Here is a 22,179-nt window from a genome sequence, read left to right on the forward strand (position 1 = left end):
ACACGAGGAGCAGGCGTTCCCTCCGGGTTCCCAACAGGGCATACCATTGAATTCGCTGTGTGCATCCTCCAAGCCCATGGAACGAGCAGCATATCCTGCAGATAAGCCATCATTTTCTATGTGTGTCCTATGCTACGAAGCGGAAAGAAGCCTGTGTCTGGCGGCTCTCCCAGCCACCAGGCGCTGCTGCTGTTGCCCGAAGGGCAGGAGCTGAGACCAAATGAGTTGCATGGTCTGGTTACAATGTTTTGTATTTTCTCCCTGCTTTGAAAGCTCACTGTATTTTGCTGCTGTTATTACCAAGGGTTCATTGAAGATGAAACCGGGGTGTCTCAGTGGGGTTTTGCCGTAAAGAGATAAAGCAGGTTCGGACAAGACTGGGCAGTTCACAATTGGAAGTGGATTGAGCAGTAGGCATTTGTTGGCTGGGGTGAATGTGGCATAATTTATGCTGCGGCAGCAGAGGCTGAAAGCCAGTCTGGCCTTGACCCATTTATCTTTAGAAAACTAATTAAAGTGGAGAATCTGGTTTACTGTTGTTATTGAGGTTTTACTTTTTCCTGCTGCTCAGGCCAAGCAAAGACTGAGGGGTGTGTGTGTGTGTGTGTGTGTGTGTGTGTGTGTGTGTCTGGGTGGAAGGTAGGAAATACCAGTTTCACTTAAAGACAGTGGCTGAGGCTCTAGATAATAAAACAGTTTCTTAAATACAGCCTGACATCCTTTTGAAATGCAAAATAGTGGATTTAGCCGGATGCAGAATCCTTTGAGGTGACAATGAAACGCCATGGCAATTTACAATGAACAACAGACAGTTTCTCCGAATCCTTACAATCAAGACATCCTAAATCACACCAAAATGGCCCCAAAGAGGCAGAGAAGAACGTTTTTATGACCAGCATTTTGCTCTGAAACTGGTATTAACCATCAGGCAGGAACGACACCAGAAAGTGAGCTGCTTTGTCCATTTTGTTTCAGAATAATAAAATAAAGTGCATAACTTGATATTTTGCAAGTTCTTCAATCTATACGTAATAATGTCAGTAATTCTTATTTAGCACCAATGGCGAACCAGTGAATTTCAAAAGTAGCACCGTTATTTTTGGCCCAGTTAAGGAAGATTAGAGGAGGCCAGCAGGGAAGTCCAGCAGACAACATGGGGGTGGAGGATGATATTATAATTTATATGCCTTCCAATATATTCAAGAAGTCGTTCCTCTTGGGGGAAAGCTACAGGGATCCTGATAACCATAAGATAAGGAGATCGGACTGGCTCAACGGCTGGAAAACCTGGAGATATCAGGAGAATGTTGTTGAGAAACACGGGCACGTACTATCTCAGCTGGAGCTACTCTAATTTTATCAAATGAACCAAACTAATAGAACCCTGATTTGTCCTACCCATGACGTTTGCTCCCCCCATTTCCCATTTAGCATCAGGAGACCCTAAGCCATCTGTCTTTCCTGTTCCTTCTTCAAAGTCTCCTCTTCCAGAGTATTCCTATTCCAGATTTACCTCTTAACTTTCTTTTGTCATTCAAACTGCCCTGGGCTCAGAGAACTGTGATGATGAATGGGAATACTCAGGGGACAATTTCCTTTTAAAGAAATGAATTTGAACAGAGGAATTCACTGCCTGAATATAAGGCCAGGCAGACATGGGGCACTATGATGTCACAGGTGTGCTGCATGAATAAATATGTGCCCTTCAGGGGAGAGTCATCGTTTCTCCTGGGTCCACAATGATATGCAGGGTTCAGAACCTTATTAAAAGGTATTATCAGTATGGGATGTTAATTTGAAAACCAGATTAGAAAAATTAACTATCTGATTATTATGGTTAATATATAAAGTCAGGTAAGATAACCTGGGTGCGCCGTCCTCAGCCCCAACACAAACCACTTTGTAGTAAAAAATATCCAGGCCCTCCCTGAATGCTCTATGAGACATCAGTAAATTCAAGAAGGAAGAAAAAAAAGAGTAAACAACCTACACCACAGACTATTTCTTAACCCCCCTAAATTCTCTGTCCTCGCTAATGGAAAAATTAGCTCCTTATGCATGACAGCTGATGTTGGTTCGTTGTTATTATTAGCGAGGTAATTATTCGCTCAGCACAAGAAGGAAAAAACCAATATATTCTATCAGGGAAGAGCTAATTTTTCAGGCAGACTACACATAGTCTGAACATTGGGATAGAATTTAAATCAGCCACCAAATGAGTTAGTCTAACACAAAGCTTAGATTGAAAACCTTGCCGTTGGGAAAGAATACCAAAATGGCTGTTAACCATAAATACCAAACAGAGAGGAAGCGGCTAACCCTCTCGGTCATGTGCAGTGTTCAACACGCTCTAGACAGTCTGGAAAGGGAACGTGGAGGTAGAATTTCTCGAGAACTCTCTGAAATGACTATATGAAGACAAATGAGGATAAGAGTAAGAAAAAAGAAGGCCAAAGCTTACACTATGTTGCATTGTCCTCCACACAATCCTCTGGGAAGCAAGAGGAAAACAAATTTAAAGGAAAAAGAAAGAGAGATTATTCTATACATAATAGCACAGCACAGGTATAACGTTTAGCTTTGCAGGCTGGCATTCCACCCACCCCAAACTCCCTCAGAATGACCAGTAGAATATTTAAGAAGCCCCAGGCTGGCATTCCACCCACCCCCACCCCAAACTCCCTCAGAATGACCAGTAGAATATTTAAGAAGCCCCAGGCTGGCATTTCACCCACCCCCACCCCAAACTCCCTCAGAATGACCAGTAGAATATTTAAGAAGCCAGTACGATGTTGAATACTTACTGGAGGTTCATTGGTCTAAATCATCACCAACTTGATGAATTAACTTCCACGTGTTTTTTTTTCTTTGAAATCTACTTTTATAAAACACATTCCTCTAAGATACACGATTTAAAGTATATTCTGCTCTGATGAGTCCACTGGGGTAAATAACAGACACTCCCTGCCCAGTGTGTGCGGGATCTATAACGCATGTTGTGCTCAGTTTTCTGAGCTGTACAACTAATTATCTTTCACAGATGATAATCTGAACTATCTCTGTATTCTCGGATCTTCAAAATCGAGCTCTTTTAGGTTGATGTATTTTTTATAGTCTGTACTTCCAGTGACATTCCAGTGGAAGTTTCTTTAAAAAAAAAAAAGAACTCATAGTTTCATGTCAAATTGTGTAAGAGAATTCATGAAGTATAAATTTACGAAAAAAGGAAGAAAAAATCAATCGTTTGCAAATAATCACTTCTGGCCTATTTAATTGAAAATCAGTAACAGTAAGCAGGGACAGAGGGCTGCTGGGGTGGGTGTTGGTAGCAGGAAAGACATGCGATCGTGGGGCCAATCTGTTAACCAAAATACCTGATGGCATTTGTATCTTCAACAAACCCTGGCTGCTGGCAGGAAGGACTGTGATAGTCTTTGATGAGTCAGCTTTTCATCAGCAGCTGAATTTATACAAATGTATTCATTCATTACTGGATAATAAAAATAACTTCCAGTAGTATGTCTGAAAGCCACTGACTACCTAAACTGATTTTTATGTCCATATAACTTTAGAGGAACAAAGAGAAAAGCTTCCTAGTGATATAAAAGAATTTACAAGTTCCTTAAACATCTAATAGAGGTTAAATGGTGGAATTGATGTATTTTTAAGAAAGGGTTTTATTTTTAATTATTTTATGTAAGTTCTAGCAGCAGTTGGCCCAGGTTGGGGTTAGGAGATTTACTTCTAAAACTAACCCCATAATTACCAGTTCACATAAAAAATAGCATTACAATAACTGATACAGGAACACTGACCAAAAGATTCCAAAGTTAATTAACACAGGTACTCATTTTAAATGGTAGTAAGAAGCAACTCCTCCAAGAGCTTTACAGTTATTTTCACTTTGGCAAAAACAGTGGGGTGACTGGGATATTCTTTAGATGCTGTCCTTGAAGCTTTTTCTCTGCTGAAAGACTTAGAGAAATTAAGGGAAGTCTTTTCTAATTATCCTCCTTCTCTGGGACACATGCTTCTTATAAATATTCAGGAAACATTTTTTCAGGAGAAAATTAAAACAGGACTAGGTAACATGAGACTTGTTTATAAACAGTCAAAATAGGCTGTAATATATGGCAGACCCATCAAGAGAGTTCACCAATGCATGCATCTTGGAGATGATTTGGTCTGACTGTTGACATTTAAGCTGTCATATAAACAGTCGGGCTAAGGTAACTGCTTTACCTTTCCACTATTCAGAAATACATTGAACCCTCAAAAGGAAGAAAGCCTTGGTCGGGAAGCCAAGGGCTGCAAATGAAGATTCTGATATTAGCTTTGGGTCTAGTTTGTGTTTCTCAAGAATAACCTTGTATAGTTCTTTTTGATGTGGAAACAGCCTCTTGCCCTTAGGGACTGGGGAAGTGACTCCAGGTCAGTTTATGGCTGGCTGTGAATTACAAATCACTAATTCTTACAATTTGGGAATTTAATTCAATAAAACATTAATAAATCTGCCATTCTCTCTTACAGAGCCTTAAGTCACACCATGAGGAAGTTAAGTACTATGTGCTGTCAGAGAACATTTTTGAATAAAACTGACTTATTGATTTAAATTCCTATGCACTGAATCTGGCCCTTATGCACCCAGTCTAGTCTTTGGTTTTTACCCATGATCAAATGATTCACCATGACTGATCCTTTTCAGAAAAAATATTGATTAAAATATATTTTGGGGGGTGCATAAAAATAGAAAAGCCTAAATCAGTTTGCTATTTGCCAATACTCTTGAAGACCTTTATATTGGGGGCATTTCGAAGATCATCAGTGAATTTCCTTTCTAAAAGAAGGTTCAAATTCTAATTTCCTTATCTATCAGATATTATACATCATGTGGCAATCTCAAAGCGTTGATGCTTTATTTAGGTTGTACTAAATTGCATACATACTGCTGTCTTGAGAAAAATATATTTCTTGCTCTACTTCCCCTGTTTGAGTGTGTGTGTGTGTGTGTGTGTGTGTTTATTTCTCTTAGGGAGGAGAGAAAACTGTGCTTGTTTCAAAGGGAAAAAACATTAATTAGTAGTCATAGATATCATTATATTGATCCAATTCAGTGCAATTTTAACTAAGTGCATAATGCACCCAATTGTTTTTAAATTTTACTTTATTGTGGTAAGAACACTTAACATGAGAGCTACCCTCCTAACAGATTTTTAAGTGCATCAAACAGGACTTATCTATAGGCACAATGTTGTACAGCAGATCGCTAGGACTTACTCATCCTGCACCATGCCCCAGTTCTTAAATTAGAATTTGTGAAAATTCCAAAAAGCCTGAATCATTCCAATAACTAAGTTAGAGCCAACTAAAATGGAAAAAAAATAAAAAAGAGAGAAAGAGAGTGAGAGAGAGAGTGAGAGAACTCAAACCCATACTCACCATTTGTGCTTTGGTGAAAAGGATTTTAACAGACAGAGGAGTTTGTAAAGTAAAACCTCAAACAATGGACTCTCATGATAACCATCATTTCTTTAAAACAATTAGCTAGCGGTTCAGGGGAATCTAATTGGTTGTTTAAAAGAAGAAAGGTGACTATTTTTAAACTCTTCCTGAAACTGGGAACAGAGAATAGACACGACCAAGGTAACATAGAAGTTTGAAGCAATATCTGGATGATTCTTTTTTTGAAACCTACACTGAAGAGGGGTTTTTTTGCTAATAAACAGTAATAGATTTATAACATAATTTAGTGGCTAATGACTCCACTTACCCCTTCACTCTGGCTCTTCGTGGATAGGCCTTTATGTTGTAAGTACATTAGATTTTTATAGACAGAGATGCTGAGATGTACTGAACGTGAAGGCCAAACTCAACCAATTTAATCTTGTGAGTCCTACGCTGCGGAAGGATATTAACTAAAATGATAAAGTAATTTATAACAGTGACTAGTAAAAGTATTTTCATAACCAGAAACCCTTGAGATCTGAGTTTATATGACATAATCAGATGTGGTTCAAGTATTTTATGACCTTAAGGTTTTTATCTGTTAATTATACATCAAGATAATTGGCAAGGCAACATTATCAGTGCTAACAATTACAGGTATATAAATTGTTTATAGTGCTATAAATTGCATTGAAAATAATCAGGCAGTATTTCTTTGAAATTATGAGCTTTTCATTTTTTATAGCAAAATTTGATTTTTAAAACATTAAAAAATGGTGTTTACTATGTTTATTCTCCAAGTGGATTGCTTTGCTGGTAGATATCAGTTGGTCCCCTGACACACATTTAAGTGGATCAAAGAGTGACTATTTTTAAGGCTTCCAACTTTTAAAAGACACACAAAAAAGAAAAAAAAAATGGTAGTAACGTTGACTTGGGATCTCCTGGCAAGGTCTTTCAAACAGAAAACTTTATACACAAGAGGGCATAATAAAATTACACTGTATCATAACTGAATAAATAACAGAAGCAGGTGAGTAAGAAATGCGCTATTGTAATTATATCTCTGGAAGATATAGTAACTTAGTCTTCAGATTAATATTTCAGAAGAAATATGAAGTTGAAAATTTGGCCACTGCATGAGTGGATTAATAGGATAAAACGCCTTAAATAATCTAATTCATGACCTAAAAGGAAGATCTCATTATTTTTCAATATTCTAATTAAGACCAGGAGCAGATATAAGAATGAGATGACTTTTACAACCAACTTTTTCGGAGTCCCATCACGTCTCCTGAAGAATAACCTTGGTAACAGAAAGTGCCCACAGTGGCCATCAATCCGAGAGAACTCACCAGCCGGTCCAAGCTCGTGCCTGCAGCAGTTGTGGGTCTCTCCTCAGGATTGTAAGGCCTGAACCGCGTATTAAAATTTTCAGGAGCTGAGCGAGCAGATCGGAGGGCTGGAGCAGGTTTGGGTTGGCCACACCCCTGAAAGACCTGGAAGAACCATTGAAAGGTCAAGAAACTTCACAGTGAGTTTCTTCCTAAGATCCTGGTACAGAAGCATGCCAGGCAATGGCTTTCCCATTTTTCCTGGGACTCCAATCTCCAATAAATTCTAATCTCTAAATTTAAATGACGACTACTGCTAATATAACAGGAAGCCTGACTAGACAGATGTGGGGTGCATGCCTCACTGCATGCCGACTCTTATTTTCAAACATATATATTCAGTCCTCATTATTTGCAGATTTTGTATTTGCGAATTTGCCTACTCGCTAAAATTACTTTGCAAACCCCAAATCATTAGTCACGCACTTCTGTGGACATGGGTTGAGTGGCCCTACATGCATGTTCCCAGCTGAAGCTGAACCAAGTGATGCTCTGCCTTCTTGTTTCAGCTCACAGGCTGAAATCAAGTGTCCTTTCTGTGGCCTCTTTAGTGCCCCGTTTTTCACATTCTTGTCCTTTTACTTGGCAATTTCCCTGTTTAAGATGGCCCCCAAGTTCAGGGCTAAAGTGCTATTTGGCGTTCCTGAGCCCAAGGGGCTGTGTGTGATGTGCCTTATGGAGAAAATATGTGTGTTAGATAAACCTTGTTCAGGCAGAAGTTCTGGTGCACTTGGCCCTGAGGTCAATGTTAATGAATCAACAGTATATACTAAATAAAGTTTCTTTAAGAAGAAATACACATAGGTTGCTTATTGGTTGGTTGACAAAAGGTGGCTAAAAGCTTCCAGGAGCCTAGCCCTGTCTTTCCGGCAGTTCAGTATTTGCTAATTCAGTATTTACAGCCACTTTATGAAACATAACTACCACAAATAATGAACATCAACTGTATTAAAAATAGGAATTGTAATAGCTACGTCACAGGATGATGTCAGGACTAAATGAACATGACCGAGACCTTTTCATGTACTTGAATTTGGCATTCAGTAAATACCCGTGTGGGATTCCTGTTACCGTTACAAATGTTATTTTGTGTCTAGCATCTAAGGCCAAATAATCTGAGTGGCCCTGCCCTGCGGTGTGAATAAGGAAAACCTGCACTGGAAGAGTTCTTTGAAAACACTCTTTGGAGCAAAGGTGTGGAAATAGGACAAGCCAATGTGGTGTCCCTATAAGGACAGTTCCGTCTAATTTTGTTGTTGACAGCTGTTGATGTCACGGTTAGGTTTGCCATGGGAAACCACACATTTCAGTGTAATGATCTTAGGGATCGAGCAGCCAGCTCTTTTCCAGTGATTTCAACTCAGGGTGCGGTGGGGACACTTCCTCAGCTGTTTTTAGAAGCTTCCTACTCTCTGCTGGTTATCAAGAGATAATACCTTTACTAGAATGACAGAAACTCTAGTGACATTTTCAGGAAGTTTTGATGAAGTTGAACTTGACATTTCTTCCATTTTTCCACAGGAGGTGGTGATTCTACTTCTTAGCTACTTACTTTGGTTAACTTTCTGGGACTATTTGTGTCAGCTAATTCTTAACCTGCGTGTGTGTGTGTTTAGAATGCATGCATGCCTTTGGGTTTTGTTATTTGAATCTGCTTTGCTCTAAAATAAGCATTTTTCATCAGGCACGTTATGGGATTCCACCGAAATACACAGAGAGCTCTCAGAGTGCCATTCCCAATGACAAATTCCATCTCGAGTCACAATTCATTCGGTGTTACCACTCCAGCTCATTTCTCTTTGGTCGTATCCAAAAGTTCTCCTTCAACTCAGCATTTTGCAGAGCAGGAGCATTTTGTCTTGGCGTTCTTCGAGATTGGTCTTAACACACTATTGATTATTCTTCTCTCACACAATTTCTGAAGTTGATGGTGTAAACCAGCGTGATAAAGATAGTGGGCCCTTTTCTCCCTAGTGACTAAATCACTTCCCAGTGGCAAGGTCATTGCTGATGGAGGGCATTAACATTTCCAAAGCTCCAGGGTTTTGTTGAGTGTACTATTTTGGATTGCTCCGAATATGGCAGCTGACTTTTAGAGACTGTAAAGCCTAAGGCAAAACAATGCTAATGGCCTTGCTGGGGATTTCTTGAAGCGGGGCACTGAAAGATTTAACAGACCTTCTTAATTTGCTCTTTGGGAAAAACCTGGCTCACTGGTTTAAATTAAATCAAAGGAACAAGAAATGCCCTGAAAGAATATTAGGACCCCAGGGGAGATACCTCATCATAACAGAAAACCTTACCACTTGTTTGATTTCTTTTCTTTTGAGAGTATCAATTATACAGAACGGTGAGTTAAGTCAGTATAGCCTAGTAGCCTTTTGTTATTTATATCAGGTTTGGATTTTTAAGGTGGCTTCGGTGCAGAAATTGCTGAGAGTATGATCCAAATGGAAGAAAACACTGCCTTGTAATTATGATGGAAACAACACCTCACCTCATAATCAGCTGGAGACCTACAGAAAAATCTGTCATAATATGTCAGGATATGAATCCTGAAGTTCCTTCAACAGGTTCTATTTTACCCTTAGAAAAAAAGGCACGGTCATAAAGAGATCCTTCAGTGTGGAAGTGACATGCCTAGGGATTAAGAGTGGGTTTTTGGAACTCTACAAAACCTGCAGGGAAGAGTTGGGAAGGAGACTGGCACACCCACGCCCTGTCATTGCTTAGGAACGATGAGAAGCCCTTGTCTGATTCTCATTGCAGAGACTGTACCTGAAGCAACATGTATCCGTCATATTACTTAGATGAGTTACAAAGTGAAAATCAATGCATTCAGTTATCATACATGCAATCTGTTGGTTAGACAACATGTTTTTAAAACCTGGGGTTCATGGGATGGGTGACGAATGGAATTCTTGTGTGGGACGTTCAGATTGTCTCAGACTATCTTCTGAGCTTACTGTGGCAGCTGTATAGTTAAGACAAAGTTTTGTGGCTCATGAGGCTCAGGGCTATGTTACTCTAAAGGACCGATGAGCCTTTTTCCTCTTGGTCTAGGGCACCCCAATATATTGTATTTTGAATAAGGGAAGAAACAGATGAGGAATAATGTGGGTCAGTTAAGTGAGAGGTTAAATGAGGTTAGCTTACATGAGAATCAGAGATCAAGATTCTATTCCGAGGAGCGGTCAGGGCTGGAGAGGTAGATCTGGGCCACTAGCCTAAGGTGGTATTTAAAGCCCAGGGCAAGTATATGGATGGGTGACAGGTGGGGCTAAGGACAGCCCAGTGCCATGCCAACATTCAGGGTCTTCCCTGCACTTTAGTCTCCTCCTCTGTCAAATGGAAATGATAATATTGTTCCCCACACTATGATGATAAAATGCAGTACATAAGGCAGGAAAACAGAAGCCATCATCTGGAAAAGTAAGTGCTTGACAGTAACTAGCTACTTACGTTATTCTACAACCATTTTCTTTCTAGAAGTTTTGTTTTCTGAGTAAGGAGATTTGAGGGGAAAAAATGTCTGGGCTGATGTTTCTTCAATGTTTTCCATAAAACATTATTACCAAGAGTTGTTAACAGTTGTTACATATGCAATAAATTCCATGGTCAAAGTGAAATTAGGTATCTTGGCAGGTCCTGGTCATATGAATGTGTGTTCTGACTCATCAAAAGGGAGGAGGTCCTTTGCAGTAATTCCCCATTTGGCCACAGGCTCTGCAGAGGGTGCAGGAGGTTCTCACAGGATGAGTGTTCTAGGGAACATACCTTGGGATGCTCTGTGTAGTTTGCTTTACCCCACCAAGAGAAGCGATTCAGATGTAACACATTCAGATGCATTGATTCAGAGGTGTTTGTGGAATCCATTCTACCCTCCACTGCCTCTTTTTTTTTTTAAAGATAAAACAATTTTTTAAAGTTGAATTATATTTGACATACATTATTATATTAATTTCAGGTGTACAACACAGTGATTCGATATTCTTACACACTACAAAATGATCACCTCAATACGTCTAGTTACCATCTGTCACCATAGAAAGTTCTTATAGTATTATTGACTATATTCCCTACGCTGTACTTTATATCCCTGTGACTTACTTATTTTTTTTTATAACTGGGCATCTGTCCATCTTAATCCCTTTCACATGTTATACCCCCTTCCCTTCTGGCCGCTATGTTTGTTTTATGTTATCTATTAGTCTGTCTCTGTTTTGTTTTGTTTATTTGTTTTGTTTTCTAGATTGCACATATGAATGAAATCATATGGTATTTGTTTTCTCTGTCTGACGTATTTCACTTAACATAATCCCTTCTAGGTCCATTCATGTTGTGGTAAATGCAAGATCTCATTCTTTTCAATGGCTGAGTAATATCATTATGTATATATAATATTATATATATAATTCCATTATATATATAATATTATATATATAATTCCATTATATATATAATATTATATATATATACACATATATATATGTGTATATATATCTCACATTTTCTTTATCCATTCATCTATCAATGAACAGTTAGGTTGCTTCCATATCTTAGCTATTGTGCTATGATGAACATAGGGGTACTTATATGTTTTCAAATCAGTGTTTTTGTTTTCTTTGGATAAATATCCAGAAGTGAAATTCCTAGATTGTATGATGGTTCTATTTTTAATTTTTTAAGAGACCTCTGCACTGTCTGTAGTGGCCGCACCAATTTATATACCCACCAACAGTGCATGTACCCTCCACTACCTTTAACTCAAGAGAAGAAATACTATTTTTAAGACACTAAAAGTCTTTTCTTTACAGCGGAACAGAAGTTTCTAGAGAACACAGTTGCAGGCAAGCCATCTCATTGTAGGAACATATCATTAGCTTTATTCCTTGAAGAAATAGAATCAGTATTATCTTCTGCCTATCTTCCTCCAAGTGATGTTGTAAGAGATAATTAGATACAGTGGTCCCCCCTTATCCATGGGGCATATGTTCCAAGACCCCCAGTGGATGCCTGAAACAATAAATAGTACCAAACCTATATATATGATTATGTTCTTATACATAAATACTTATGATAAAGTTTAATTTATAAATTAGGCACAGTAAGAGATAAACAACAATAGCAGACAATAAAATTGAACAATTATAACAATATACCATAATACAAGTTATGCGGATGTGGACTCCTTCTCTCTCAAAATATCTTATTGTTACTGTACTCACCCTTTTTTAAAAAATTGTATTTATTTATTTGACAGAGAGAGAGAGACACAGTGAGAGAGGGAACACAAGCAGGGGGAGTGGGAGAGGGAGAAGCAGGCTCCCCGCAGAGCAGGGAGTCCGATGCGGGACTCCATCCCAGGACCCTGGGATCATGACCTGAGCCGAAGGCAGACGTTTAATGACTGAGACATCCAGTCGCCCTGTACTCACTCTTTTTCTTGTGATAAGGTGAGATGGTAAATACCTACATGAGATAAAGTGAGGTGAGTGGCATAAGCATTGTGACATGGCATTAGACTACCGGTGACCTTCTGACGAAGGAGGGTATGTCAGAAGGAAGATCATCTGCTTTCGGGTCACGATTGATATATGATATATATGATATGGTTTCAGGTAACTGTAACCATGGATAAGGGGGGGACCACTCACTGTAATCTGGCAAAGTATTTGGCAGTCCCCATGTAGGCAGATGCTGCAAATACACAACGGAGTTATCCTTCCCGCTTGGTGGGCTTGCAAAACCTGTGGATTTGGGGAAGATATCTGGCTCATGAATTCTCTCTTTTAAGAGGATTACTAAAATGTCTCAGAAGTGTGCTGGCATTCTGAGATTAGAGAAGCTGACATTAAAGATACAAAGTTCTGAAAGGAGAGACATTTTATTGTTTCAGAGAGGTGAGAAAGAGAGGAAGGTGGTGATAACAGGTTTGAGTGCTGTGTCTTTAGGTTTTTATTTTTTTATAATTTTATTTTATTTTTTTTTAAGATTTTATTTATTTGAGAGAGAATAAGATAGAGAGAGAGCATGGGGGGGGAGGGTCAGAGGGAGAAGCAGACTCCCTGCTGAGCAGGGAGCCTGATGCGGGACTTGATCCTGGGACTCCAGGATCATGACCTGAGCCGAAGGCAGTCGCTTAACCAACTGAGCCACCCAGGTGCCCCTGTGTCTTAGGTTTTTAAATATAAGACCTTTTCCTTTAAGAACATCTCAGCATCTTAACATCTTTCCCTTAAAATAAAACAATGTGGTGTGCACTTTTTCAGAAGCCCCCAAAGCTTTATACCTACATCTCTTTGTCTCTGCAGGTTGATTATACATTCACAAAAGTCATTACTGGCAAGTTCATAAGCATGGCTGCAGATCAATCCCGTCTTGGCTCCTGTGTTTTTAAAAAAATTCTATCCTTCCACTTTCTACTCAGTGGGTTCCTACTGTGGAGGGATGTTGCTATTCCCCTATACCATTTTGAAATTTGCAAACAGAACTCTAATCTTTTATATTAACATGGGTGGCAGTGAATGCTACCTAGATTTAATTGGATTTGATATTTTGAGAGTAAGTAATGTTTTATTTACTGATTAGATTCTAATTTATATTACAGTGTTAATGAATGAACTATTTGTCAGATGACCACTGGAGAAATTCAAATCTATCCTGTTCGTTCCCAAGGAAACAGAAGTTATCATATCTGCATCAGCTCTCTCTATTTTGGCCATTGTTTGCATGAGAGACAGCTGTGGCATAAGAGAAAGGTCACGAACAAGAGTCTAAAAGCCTGGAATACTACCTTCAGACTTTCTCCTTAAACCTGTGTGACCTTTGAGTAACATGTTCTCCCGAATCCTCAGGGATGCTGGGAAGATAAAATGATATGATGCTTTGAAAATACACTGAAAAAAAAAATGAGGTATAGAAATGTATTATTTTAACTGATGTAATCTGTAATTAAATAGCACAGTAATGAAGAACAAATCAGATCTATGGATTATGCAGAGTGATGCATGAGTAATTTTTTATGAAGAATTGGATCTTTTACATTTTGTTCATGGCTATTGCTGAATCCCATAATCATATGCTAAGAGTTCCTAGCACATAGTATGTACTATTTAAAAAAAAATTGGGAGTGAAAGATTATGGATAAATGAAATTTTTAGTTATAATTTCGCCCTTTTGCAAACATTCATGGAAGGCAATTAGCAGAGAGATTTGTGTAAGGCAAGATCAGAAAGAAAAGAGAACTTGACACTTACTCAATGTCCACAATGGGCCAGACACTGAACTGTGTGTTTTATATACTCTATTGCAAAGAATCAATTATCTCTTCAAAATCATTTAACATTTCTTCCTTAGGCTTCAGAAAAAAACAATGAATCATCCATCCGCATAAAAAACTCATTTGATATTTCCCTTACTCCGCTTACTGTGCCAACTTAGAGCAAAACCAAATCAACAACTTTGTTTAAACTGATAAATAGAACCAAAAAGATCCTGTTTCTTGATCATTTGCTAACAGCTACCCACTGTGCTTGAAACGCCAGAGAGCCAAGGACCCTGTGTATAAAATAGTCAACCTTGGCTCTCTGATGGTTGGTGGGCGAGCTCAGAATCATGGGTTCTGGAGATCACATCTCAAGCAATGGCCTTTTGCTTGTAGCAAAGGGGAAGACAACTCGGGATGTTTGCAAAGCCTCTCTTCCTGATTTCCCCACCCTGTGAAAATGGTGAGCGGCACCACCGGCCCATGGGCTGTGTTTGTACGGTACATATCCCCGTCCCCACTTGTCTAGGTTGAGCACAGAGCTGGGGACCTTTTCTTAGAGAGGAAGTGAAATATGTAGACCGAAATGGGTGTGCGGGAGATGTCCACATATCACTAGTAAATAGATGTGAATAAGTTAAAAATTTTTTTAAACCCCATTTCAATAAAAGTAATAGCAAGAAAAGCCACATCATCACTATGATATAAGATTAAACTGGCACCTTAGAGCTTCATTTCGCACATTTTTTTTTTTCTGGTTCCTAACAGCATTCTGCTAATATCCAATGTAGAATTGTCCTGAATATCAACTTAGAACATTTTAATAATGACTTCTTTCTTTAGATATAAAATTATTATACTCATTATGGTAACATTTTAAATATTGAGTCTTTATTTTTTATTTATTTATTTTTTTAAGATTTTTTTATTTATTCATTTGAGACACAGAGATACAGAGAGAGAGAGAGAGAGAGGGAGAGAGCATGAGCAGGGAGAGAGGCAGAGGGAGAGGGAGAAGCAGGCTCCCCGCTGAGCAGGAAGCCCCATGCAGGGCTTGATCCCAGGACGCTGGGATCACGACCTGAGCCGAAGGCAGATGCTTAACCATCTGAGCCACCCAGGCGCCCCGAGTCTTTTTATTTTTATTTGGTTTTATTAGTTTGCTGATTTTCTTTATGGATTGATTTTTTTAAGAAAACAGGTTTTCATCCTAAAGTCTCAGAACAATCTGTACTTCTCTTGTGTTCTTTACTCCTCTCTACCCCTTCTCCTCTGTCTTCTTCTCTTTTTCTTTCCTCCCTGGCTCATGCTTTTCTTTCCTTAAAGACTGATTACAATGGTCCCTTAGCCAAGTCATCTGGCAAATTCCACATGGGTCCCTGGATGGGCTCAGGGCTCCGTGAAGAGAATTCCGGGTTACACTGAATCAAGTGAAGTCATCACTTTCAGCTTTGGCTGCCTTTCACCAGCTTCAATTTTCAAAAGCCAGCTACCATGTCAGTTTTAAGGCTTTAGAAATTTACTCCTGATGCTTACACAGCTTGGTTCCAGAATATCTGTCAAATGTTTTGCATACGTCTTAAAATTGTTTCTTCAATAAAAGCAAATTCGTTCCGTTTGCTTGAGATGATGATTTTTTTTTCCTTGAAGGGTTTGCTTTCCTTAAACAGCAGAACACCTTGATATTTTCTCCCCAGTGGCGAATAGGAAGGAATTACAAGGAACTAACAAAGCATATTGTGAATGTGGTAAAAAAGAAATCTTAACCTTCTTGGCCTGGCTAAATGATTATCTCATATGCTCTTTGTTTATGGGTTTTAAAGCAATTCTTTAAGATCATTTTGCCGAATTCACATGAATGTGTAAATTTCATCAGCCTGGCTCTGTATCATTCATTCAACCTATCATTCAACCAATATTCATTGAGTGTCATTATGGGCAGACACAGGTGTGGGGGATATGCCAACTGGACATGTCCCTGCTCTCAGGGAGGTTCTCACAAGAAGCCTGGTGATTATATCATGATAAATGTGATGGGGACACCCACAAGGGGCAACTAACCAGACTGGAGGGTCAGAGAAGGCTTCCTAGAATAGCAGTGGAGTCCTGGAACGGGCTCTTACGGGATCTCGAGACCACCTGTAAAATCGTCAGGAATTCCGCAAGCCAGTCATTGAACAGTGATTACTAAGTTACAATGTATAAACTTAAAATTGTATACATTCTATTGAAGACAAAGGTAATATATACTCAAAACTCACTACTTCCTAATTATTTACTCTCACCTAAGCTCTTGAGGTGATTTGTGCCAACTGTACCAGTCAGGGGGAAATGTTATATTGTGGCGTGCTACTCCATGTTCAGTGACCTCACGTTGGTAGCTTGAAATCACCACGGTGGGAATATTTACACAACAGAAATTGGCAAATACTGCACACTAGCATGTTCACTGCATTGAGAGCTGGTTGTGCCGGGACTCACCAGGATCCCACTGAATCTTGCCCCGGAAGTGCAGAAATAGTGCCTGGCAAATGGTGTATATTTGGTGTTCGGTGTGGAAAGGACAGGATGTTCCAGGATGAGGAAACAGCAGGGGCAAAAGCATGGAGGTGATAGAGGATGGTTCTTCTGAGCAACAGAGCTAAGGCTGTCTTGAATGTCTGGCACATACAGATGTTCTCTTACCTAAAACGTCTAGTAGGACTCAGGCTCTGTTGGTTTTATTCACTATTACCTCTGCAGCATCTAGTATGGTGCTCGGCAGATAATCAATGCTCAAGAAACATTTACTTTAATAATCCCAGGCACGGAGAGTGGGGAGGGTGGCCTGGAGGCGGGTAGCAGGCTAAGGACAGCATTGTCAGGGGCTACACCTGGGCTTTCATCTAATGGCAACAGGGAATCCCGGAAAGCTGGTAAGTAAGCAGGGGAGTAATGTGAACATACTAGCATTTTCAGCAATCTCTCTGGTTACAGTGTGCAGGATGGATCAGAGCGTGGCAGAACCAAAGGCAGGGAATTAAATAGGAGGCTATAATCCATGTGGGAGATGGTAAAATTAGGGGAGCTGCTGAGGATGGATTCAAAAGGGATTGAGGACTGTTCAGTGGGGCCCGTCATAGAACAACTATGAGGGAGAAGGAGAAAGGGAAGTTTGAGTCAACTGTGCTTCTGGCTAGAAGCAGGTGCGGCGGAGGGGGCCCTCACTGGGACAGCGAGCCCTGGGGAGGGAGGCTTTGGGGGAGGACATGTGTGCAGTTTTCGACAGGGTTATTGGAGGTGTGTGGCAGGCCATGGGATAAACAGGTGTGATCAGGAGAGTAGTCCAGGCTAGGAGAGATTTGGGATGAAAGCTACTCCCGTCACTGTAGCAAAGTCAGGACGCAGTCTGAGGAGGTCCCACACTACTCTGCACAAGAGCTCTTTTTGTCATCCAGCCCATGAGCCCCATGTTTTAAAGACATATTGTCTAGCTAACAGGTTACTTGTATTAATAAAGAAATGATTGATTTTCACTCTGTAAGGCAGCTAAGCTACTTGGCTGGTGTGTTAAGATCTATTCTGGGATAATGAAGTGAAATGGAAGAGATATGCAAAACGCATTAGAAGAGGAAGACCGACAGAAAGCCATATAATTCAAAACTTTCTGGCAGAACAGGCTTCTGTAAACACACAAAGGTAGCTCCTCCATGCGTTTAAATGTAGGCTGGCTGGGGCAAAGACTCTCTGAATCCAGTAGGATGGCATCTTCCCGGGCAGAAGGAAGCACTCAGAGCTGGGGTTAACTGTGTGTGTGTGTAAGGCTAGGCGACTGAATTCCTCCAGCCCGACCATCGACCATCAGCTGCCCCCGGGAAGCATGACTCTGAGGAAGGAGTTCTCCTGTTAAGGCAGAAGGATGTTGGAAGAAGATATTCAGGTGAGCGAGAGGGTATCTTCCTCTAAGAACACGCTAAATGTTAAAAACTGAATCGAGTTTCAATCACTTATTCTTGAGTTGGCTTCATTAAGGGTAATCTTCTTGTCTTTTGCCCTGAAGTTAAAATGAAAGAAAATCTTAAGATAAATCTCCAAAGGTTAGAGATAATCAGGAGTTTCCCTTTATCATCAAAAGGAGGGAAAAAAATATTTTTTAAATCCCTTTTTCATGGGAAGAAAGTTAAAACTAGTTTGCTTTGGATGTGTTTCCTATAAATGCATCGTAGGCACTTTTCTCAAACCTTCATTTTGCTTTATTAGAAAAAGGTGTCTCTTTTTTTTTCTTTCTTTTCTTTGTATCTAGCATCTAAAAAAATCTGGCTCTGTTATCCAGTGATGTCACAAACAGGAATAGAACAGATTCTGGTTTTCTGTATAGAAATGGAAAAATCAAAGAATAAAAGATGTTTCAAGGAGGTCACTGTTTCTTTTTTTTTTTTTAAGATTTTTAAAATTTATTTATTTGACAGAGACAGAGAGAGCAGGAACACAAGCAGGGGGAGTGGGAGAGGGAGAAGCAGGCTTCCCGCTGAGCCGGGAGCCCGATGTGGGACTCGATCCCAGGACCCTGGGATCATGACCTGAGCCGAAGGCAGTCGCTTAACCAACTGAGCCACCCAGGCGCCCGAGGTCACTGTTTCTTAGTGAAATATTATAAGTAAGAGCTGATGGGCAGAATATGAACTTTGAAATCTGAATAACCAGAGAAACTATTCTGAGTATTCTGAATCAAGGCATCGTTGAGAACTTGCTCTTTTCTTTTAAAAACAAAACTAAAGAAGAAATAGAAATAGAACTTTATAAATAGTATGGCCATTTGTTTTTTTCTCAGCAATCAGGCAGAAGGAACGGAACCACTTGTCACAAGGCAATTATTCCTTTAATGTGAGGCTAATGTGACATTAGGCAGAGGCCACTGACATTCCTCTAAAACCTTTGGCTGTGCTGGCACCTGTGGGACCACCAGGTAGGAAGATGAGTAAGTTGCTGACAGCCTCTATCCAACTCGACTATTCCCTCGAGCCGCCTTCCTTCTGAAGGCTTTGTTCGTTAGCCATCTCTTGACTGTCACGCCATGCCACGTCCAGGCCATGCAGAAATATGTGTCCCTTTCAATGTGATTCACTGCCACTGAAAATAGGTATGTGCCTTCAAGTGCAGGCGTGTATATCACCCAACTGCTCTTCTGATCTGAGATGCTAAAGGTAAGCTCGCAGACCATCATGGATGAGGCAAAAACCAGAGAGCCAGTCTATGTTCTTTAGGATTCACACATCGTAGACATTTCAACAACAGCAATTAAAATATTTCACTCATAAGAGTGGGTTGGATTGGATATATTCCATAGCTAAGCGTTTTACACGGATGGTATCATTTTACTCTCAAATGACCCTATGAGTAGGTACTACTAGCATCCTAATTTTTTCAGGTGAGTTAATTGTGTTTGGACAGATAATTTGCCCCAAGTCCCACAACTAGTAAAAACCAAATCTGAGGTCTGTCTGATGCCAAAATCTGATCTTATAACCTTTGTGTTATTGTAAAGAATCCTAGGCTGACTTCAAGTATATTTTAAGGTATTTTCTGTTTTTTATTGTTGAAGTCTCTCTGGCATTATACTTTCATGTTCCAAATTCAACTCAGCAAAATACACTGTTTCTTCCACGTGTAAAAACATGTTAGGATGGCTTTCTGTAGAATGCAAGCACAAGTAAGATGTAACTCCTGTCCTCAAATAATTTATAATCTTGGGAAGGAGAAGGGAAGTATGCAAATAACCACAACACAAGAAATAATATGCTTACTGCCTTAAGAAGGGCACGCATAACCTAGGAACTCAAAGTAAAGACTAACACTACTGGAATAAAAATATATTTATTTGAGCTAAATTCTAAACAATGTCTTTGTATCTGAAAGGAGATATTTTCTACATGCAAATTCCCAAGATATCATTTATGCCTGTATGCTTTGAAAGAAAAAAGATCCAGAGAAAAGAAAAATATTTGGATGCTAGAAAAGGAAACCTAACCAGTAGTGAAGAGATAATGTTCATAATACTGATAACTGTCTAGAACTGGAAAAGCACATTTCAAAGAACCCTTCATTTTACAGATGAGGAGACTAAGACCCACTAGCTAGAAGCAGATATTACATTCTCTTTTCCATCCTCTTAGGCTTTTTTCTTTTCTTTTTCTTTTTTTCCCCCCTCTCATCTTCATTAGTACTATAGATTCAGAAAGAATTGTCTGGAGAAAATTAAGTACCTGGAGGCCACCCTACTTTTCCATAATGGGTTCTACCCTCGTCTGTAATAAGTATTAATTGAATGGATGGTTTCAGTTGGAATTTAATAAGTCTTCCTTCTTAATTTAGATTATATCTGACAAACCAATCTTTTCCTGGATTAGGTTTGAAATTATTCCTAATACAGTTAAATTATATCGAGTGAGATCAGTTTCATCTTCTCTGATAGGATAAGAAGGAGACTATCAACACATCTGAATTTCACAGGCAGAGACTCAGCAAGTTTTGCTCTCTCTTCCCTTGGGGAATTTCCATATGCCTGCAAAGTTCTTTCACTTGGGTGGGTAACAGAAGTGGTAGAATAATGAGGGAGCTTTCCTGTGTGTGATGAAGATTGGGAAGTTGGTGAATGTAATAAGCTTGGTTGGGGCTTGAAGAATGAACAGCACTTGTTTCTCATCAGAACATTCCCTGTAGTGTGTTTTAGGCAATAGCCCTCCTTTAGAAGGCTGGGTCCTCCAGTGCTGAAGTATATATGGACTAGGTGGGAAGATACTTATTGAGGGAACAGTGGCATGCTGGGAAGGTCTTTTTCTTTGGATCAGATCATTTGTAGGGGTCATCCCAAGTCTGCCCCTTGTTAGTTGCCTGAGCCCAGGAAGGCTACTCAATTCCTGTAAATTTAACATTCTTTACCTATAAAATCAGGAAAAAGATGCTCTACAAGATTGCAGCAAGGGTTTGGAATAAATATATAAAACACGTAGAAAGAGACTGACATGGGGCCGAGGATCTGTTTTGTCTTCTAGTGTATTCCTCATGCCTGGTACATGATAGGGTATTTGCTGAATGAATATACTAGGTGCTCAATTACTGGTGGCCATGATGATTATCATTGTTACTAGGGGATTATTTGTCCAAAGTCTTAATGTGCTTTTGTTTCCAGTCCTTAAAAATGTGTACATACACATATATAATGATATATATAATATATATTATATAACATATAATATCATGTTATACAAAGAATACACAAACCAAGAGTTTGGAATAAGTGCCATAATGTTATTACCAAAATTTTATAACCTGATTATACAACTCGGCATAGCCAATGTATTTTTTTTTAAGTTTATTTATTTAAATGATCTCTACACCCAACACAGGGCTCCAGCTCACAACGCTGAGATCAGGAGTCTCATGTTCTTCCGACTGAGCCAGCCAGGCACCCCTAGCCAATGTATTTTTTGGAAGGAATGTCAGTAATCCTTACAGCTAACAGTTTAGCTATGAGCTAAATAGGAGAGGAAAAAGATCTGATAGTATGTATAAAAACAGTCCTAAGACAAGATTGGAGCAGGAGCATACTTGGTGGGGACAGATCTTTTCATTGGTGGGTAAATCCCACTAAATCAGGATCAGGGACTAGGTACAAAAAATGAGCTGTTCTCCTGCAGATTTGATGAGAGCCAACGGCATTAGAGGAGGGGAATTTCGTATCTGAATCCGTGGTGGGTTCACCTTCTGCCTCCAGATAGAGAGAGGGAGACGAAAGTAACTTTTATCCTTTGTACTACTACAACTTCAGGAAAGGCTGGAAGCAATGAGGCTTGATAAGAGAATGATTTCAGTAGAATTGGGCATGGTGGGAAGCAGTAGGTAGAGTTATGAAGGGAATCGGACAGAAAGACAGACAACTTGAGTCCTTTTGGCTTTGCCACCCTGTGTCCTCAGCTTCTCAGGAAGGTTTTACTGAAAGCCTTTGAACTTTCTCCTAATACTTGATCTATTCAGCAAATATTTACTGAACTCCGCCCTGGGTGAGACTGGCTTCGGAGACACCCTCATTGTTAT

The 22,179-nt window shown here is 39.6% G+C and overlaps 1 protein-coding gene across 2 annotated transcripts in view; it reads right to left on the reverse strand.

Moving 5' to 3' along the window:
- Positions 1 to 22,179, reverse strand: part of GPC6 (glypican 6) — a 1,081,278-nt gene that overhangs the window by 81,105 nt on the left and 977,994 nt on the right. For both annotated transcript variants that reach the window (XM_045869601.3, XM_054506389.2), the window contains exon 6: positions 6,801 to 6,944. In XM_045869601.3, coding sequence (XP_045725557.1) covers positions 6,801 to 6,944 — 144 coding nt within the window. The remainder of the gene's footprint in view (positions 1 to 6,800; positions 6,945 to 22,179) is intronic.

Source organism: Mirounga angustirostris, unplaced genomic scaffold (assembly GCF_029215605.1).
Source record: "Mirounga angustirostris isolate CCGP_5_RB_7025 unplaced genomic scaffold, mMirAng1.0.hap1 SCAF_3, whole genome shotgun sequence".
In the NCBI taxonomy this organism is placed as follows: domain Eukaryota; kingdom Metazoa; phylum Chordata; class Mammalia; order Carnivora; family Phocidae; genus Mirounga; species Mirounga angustirostris.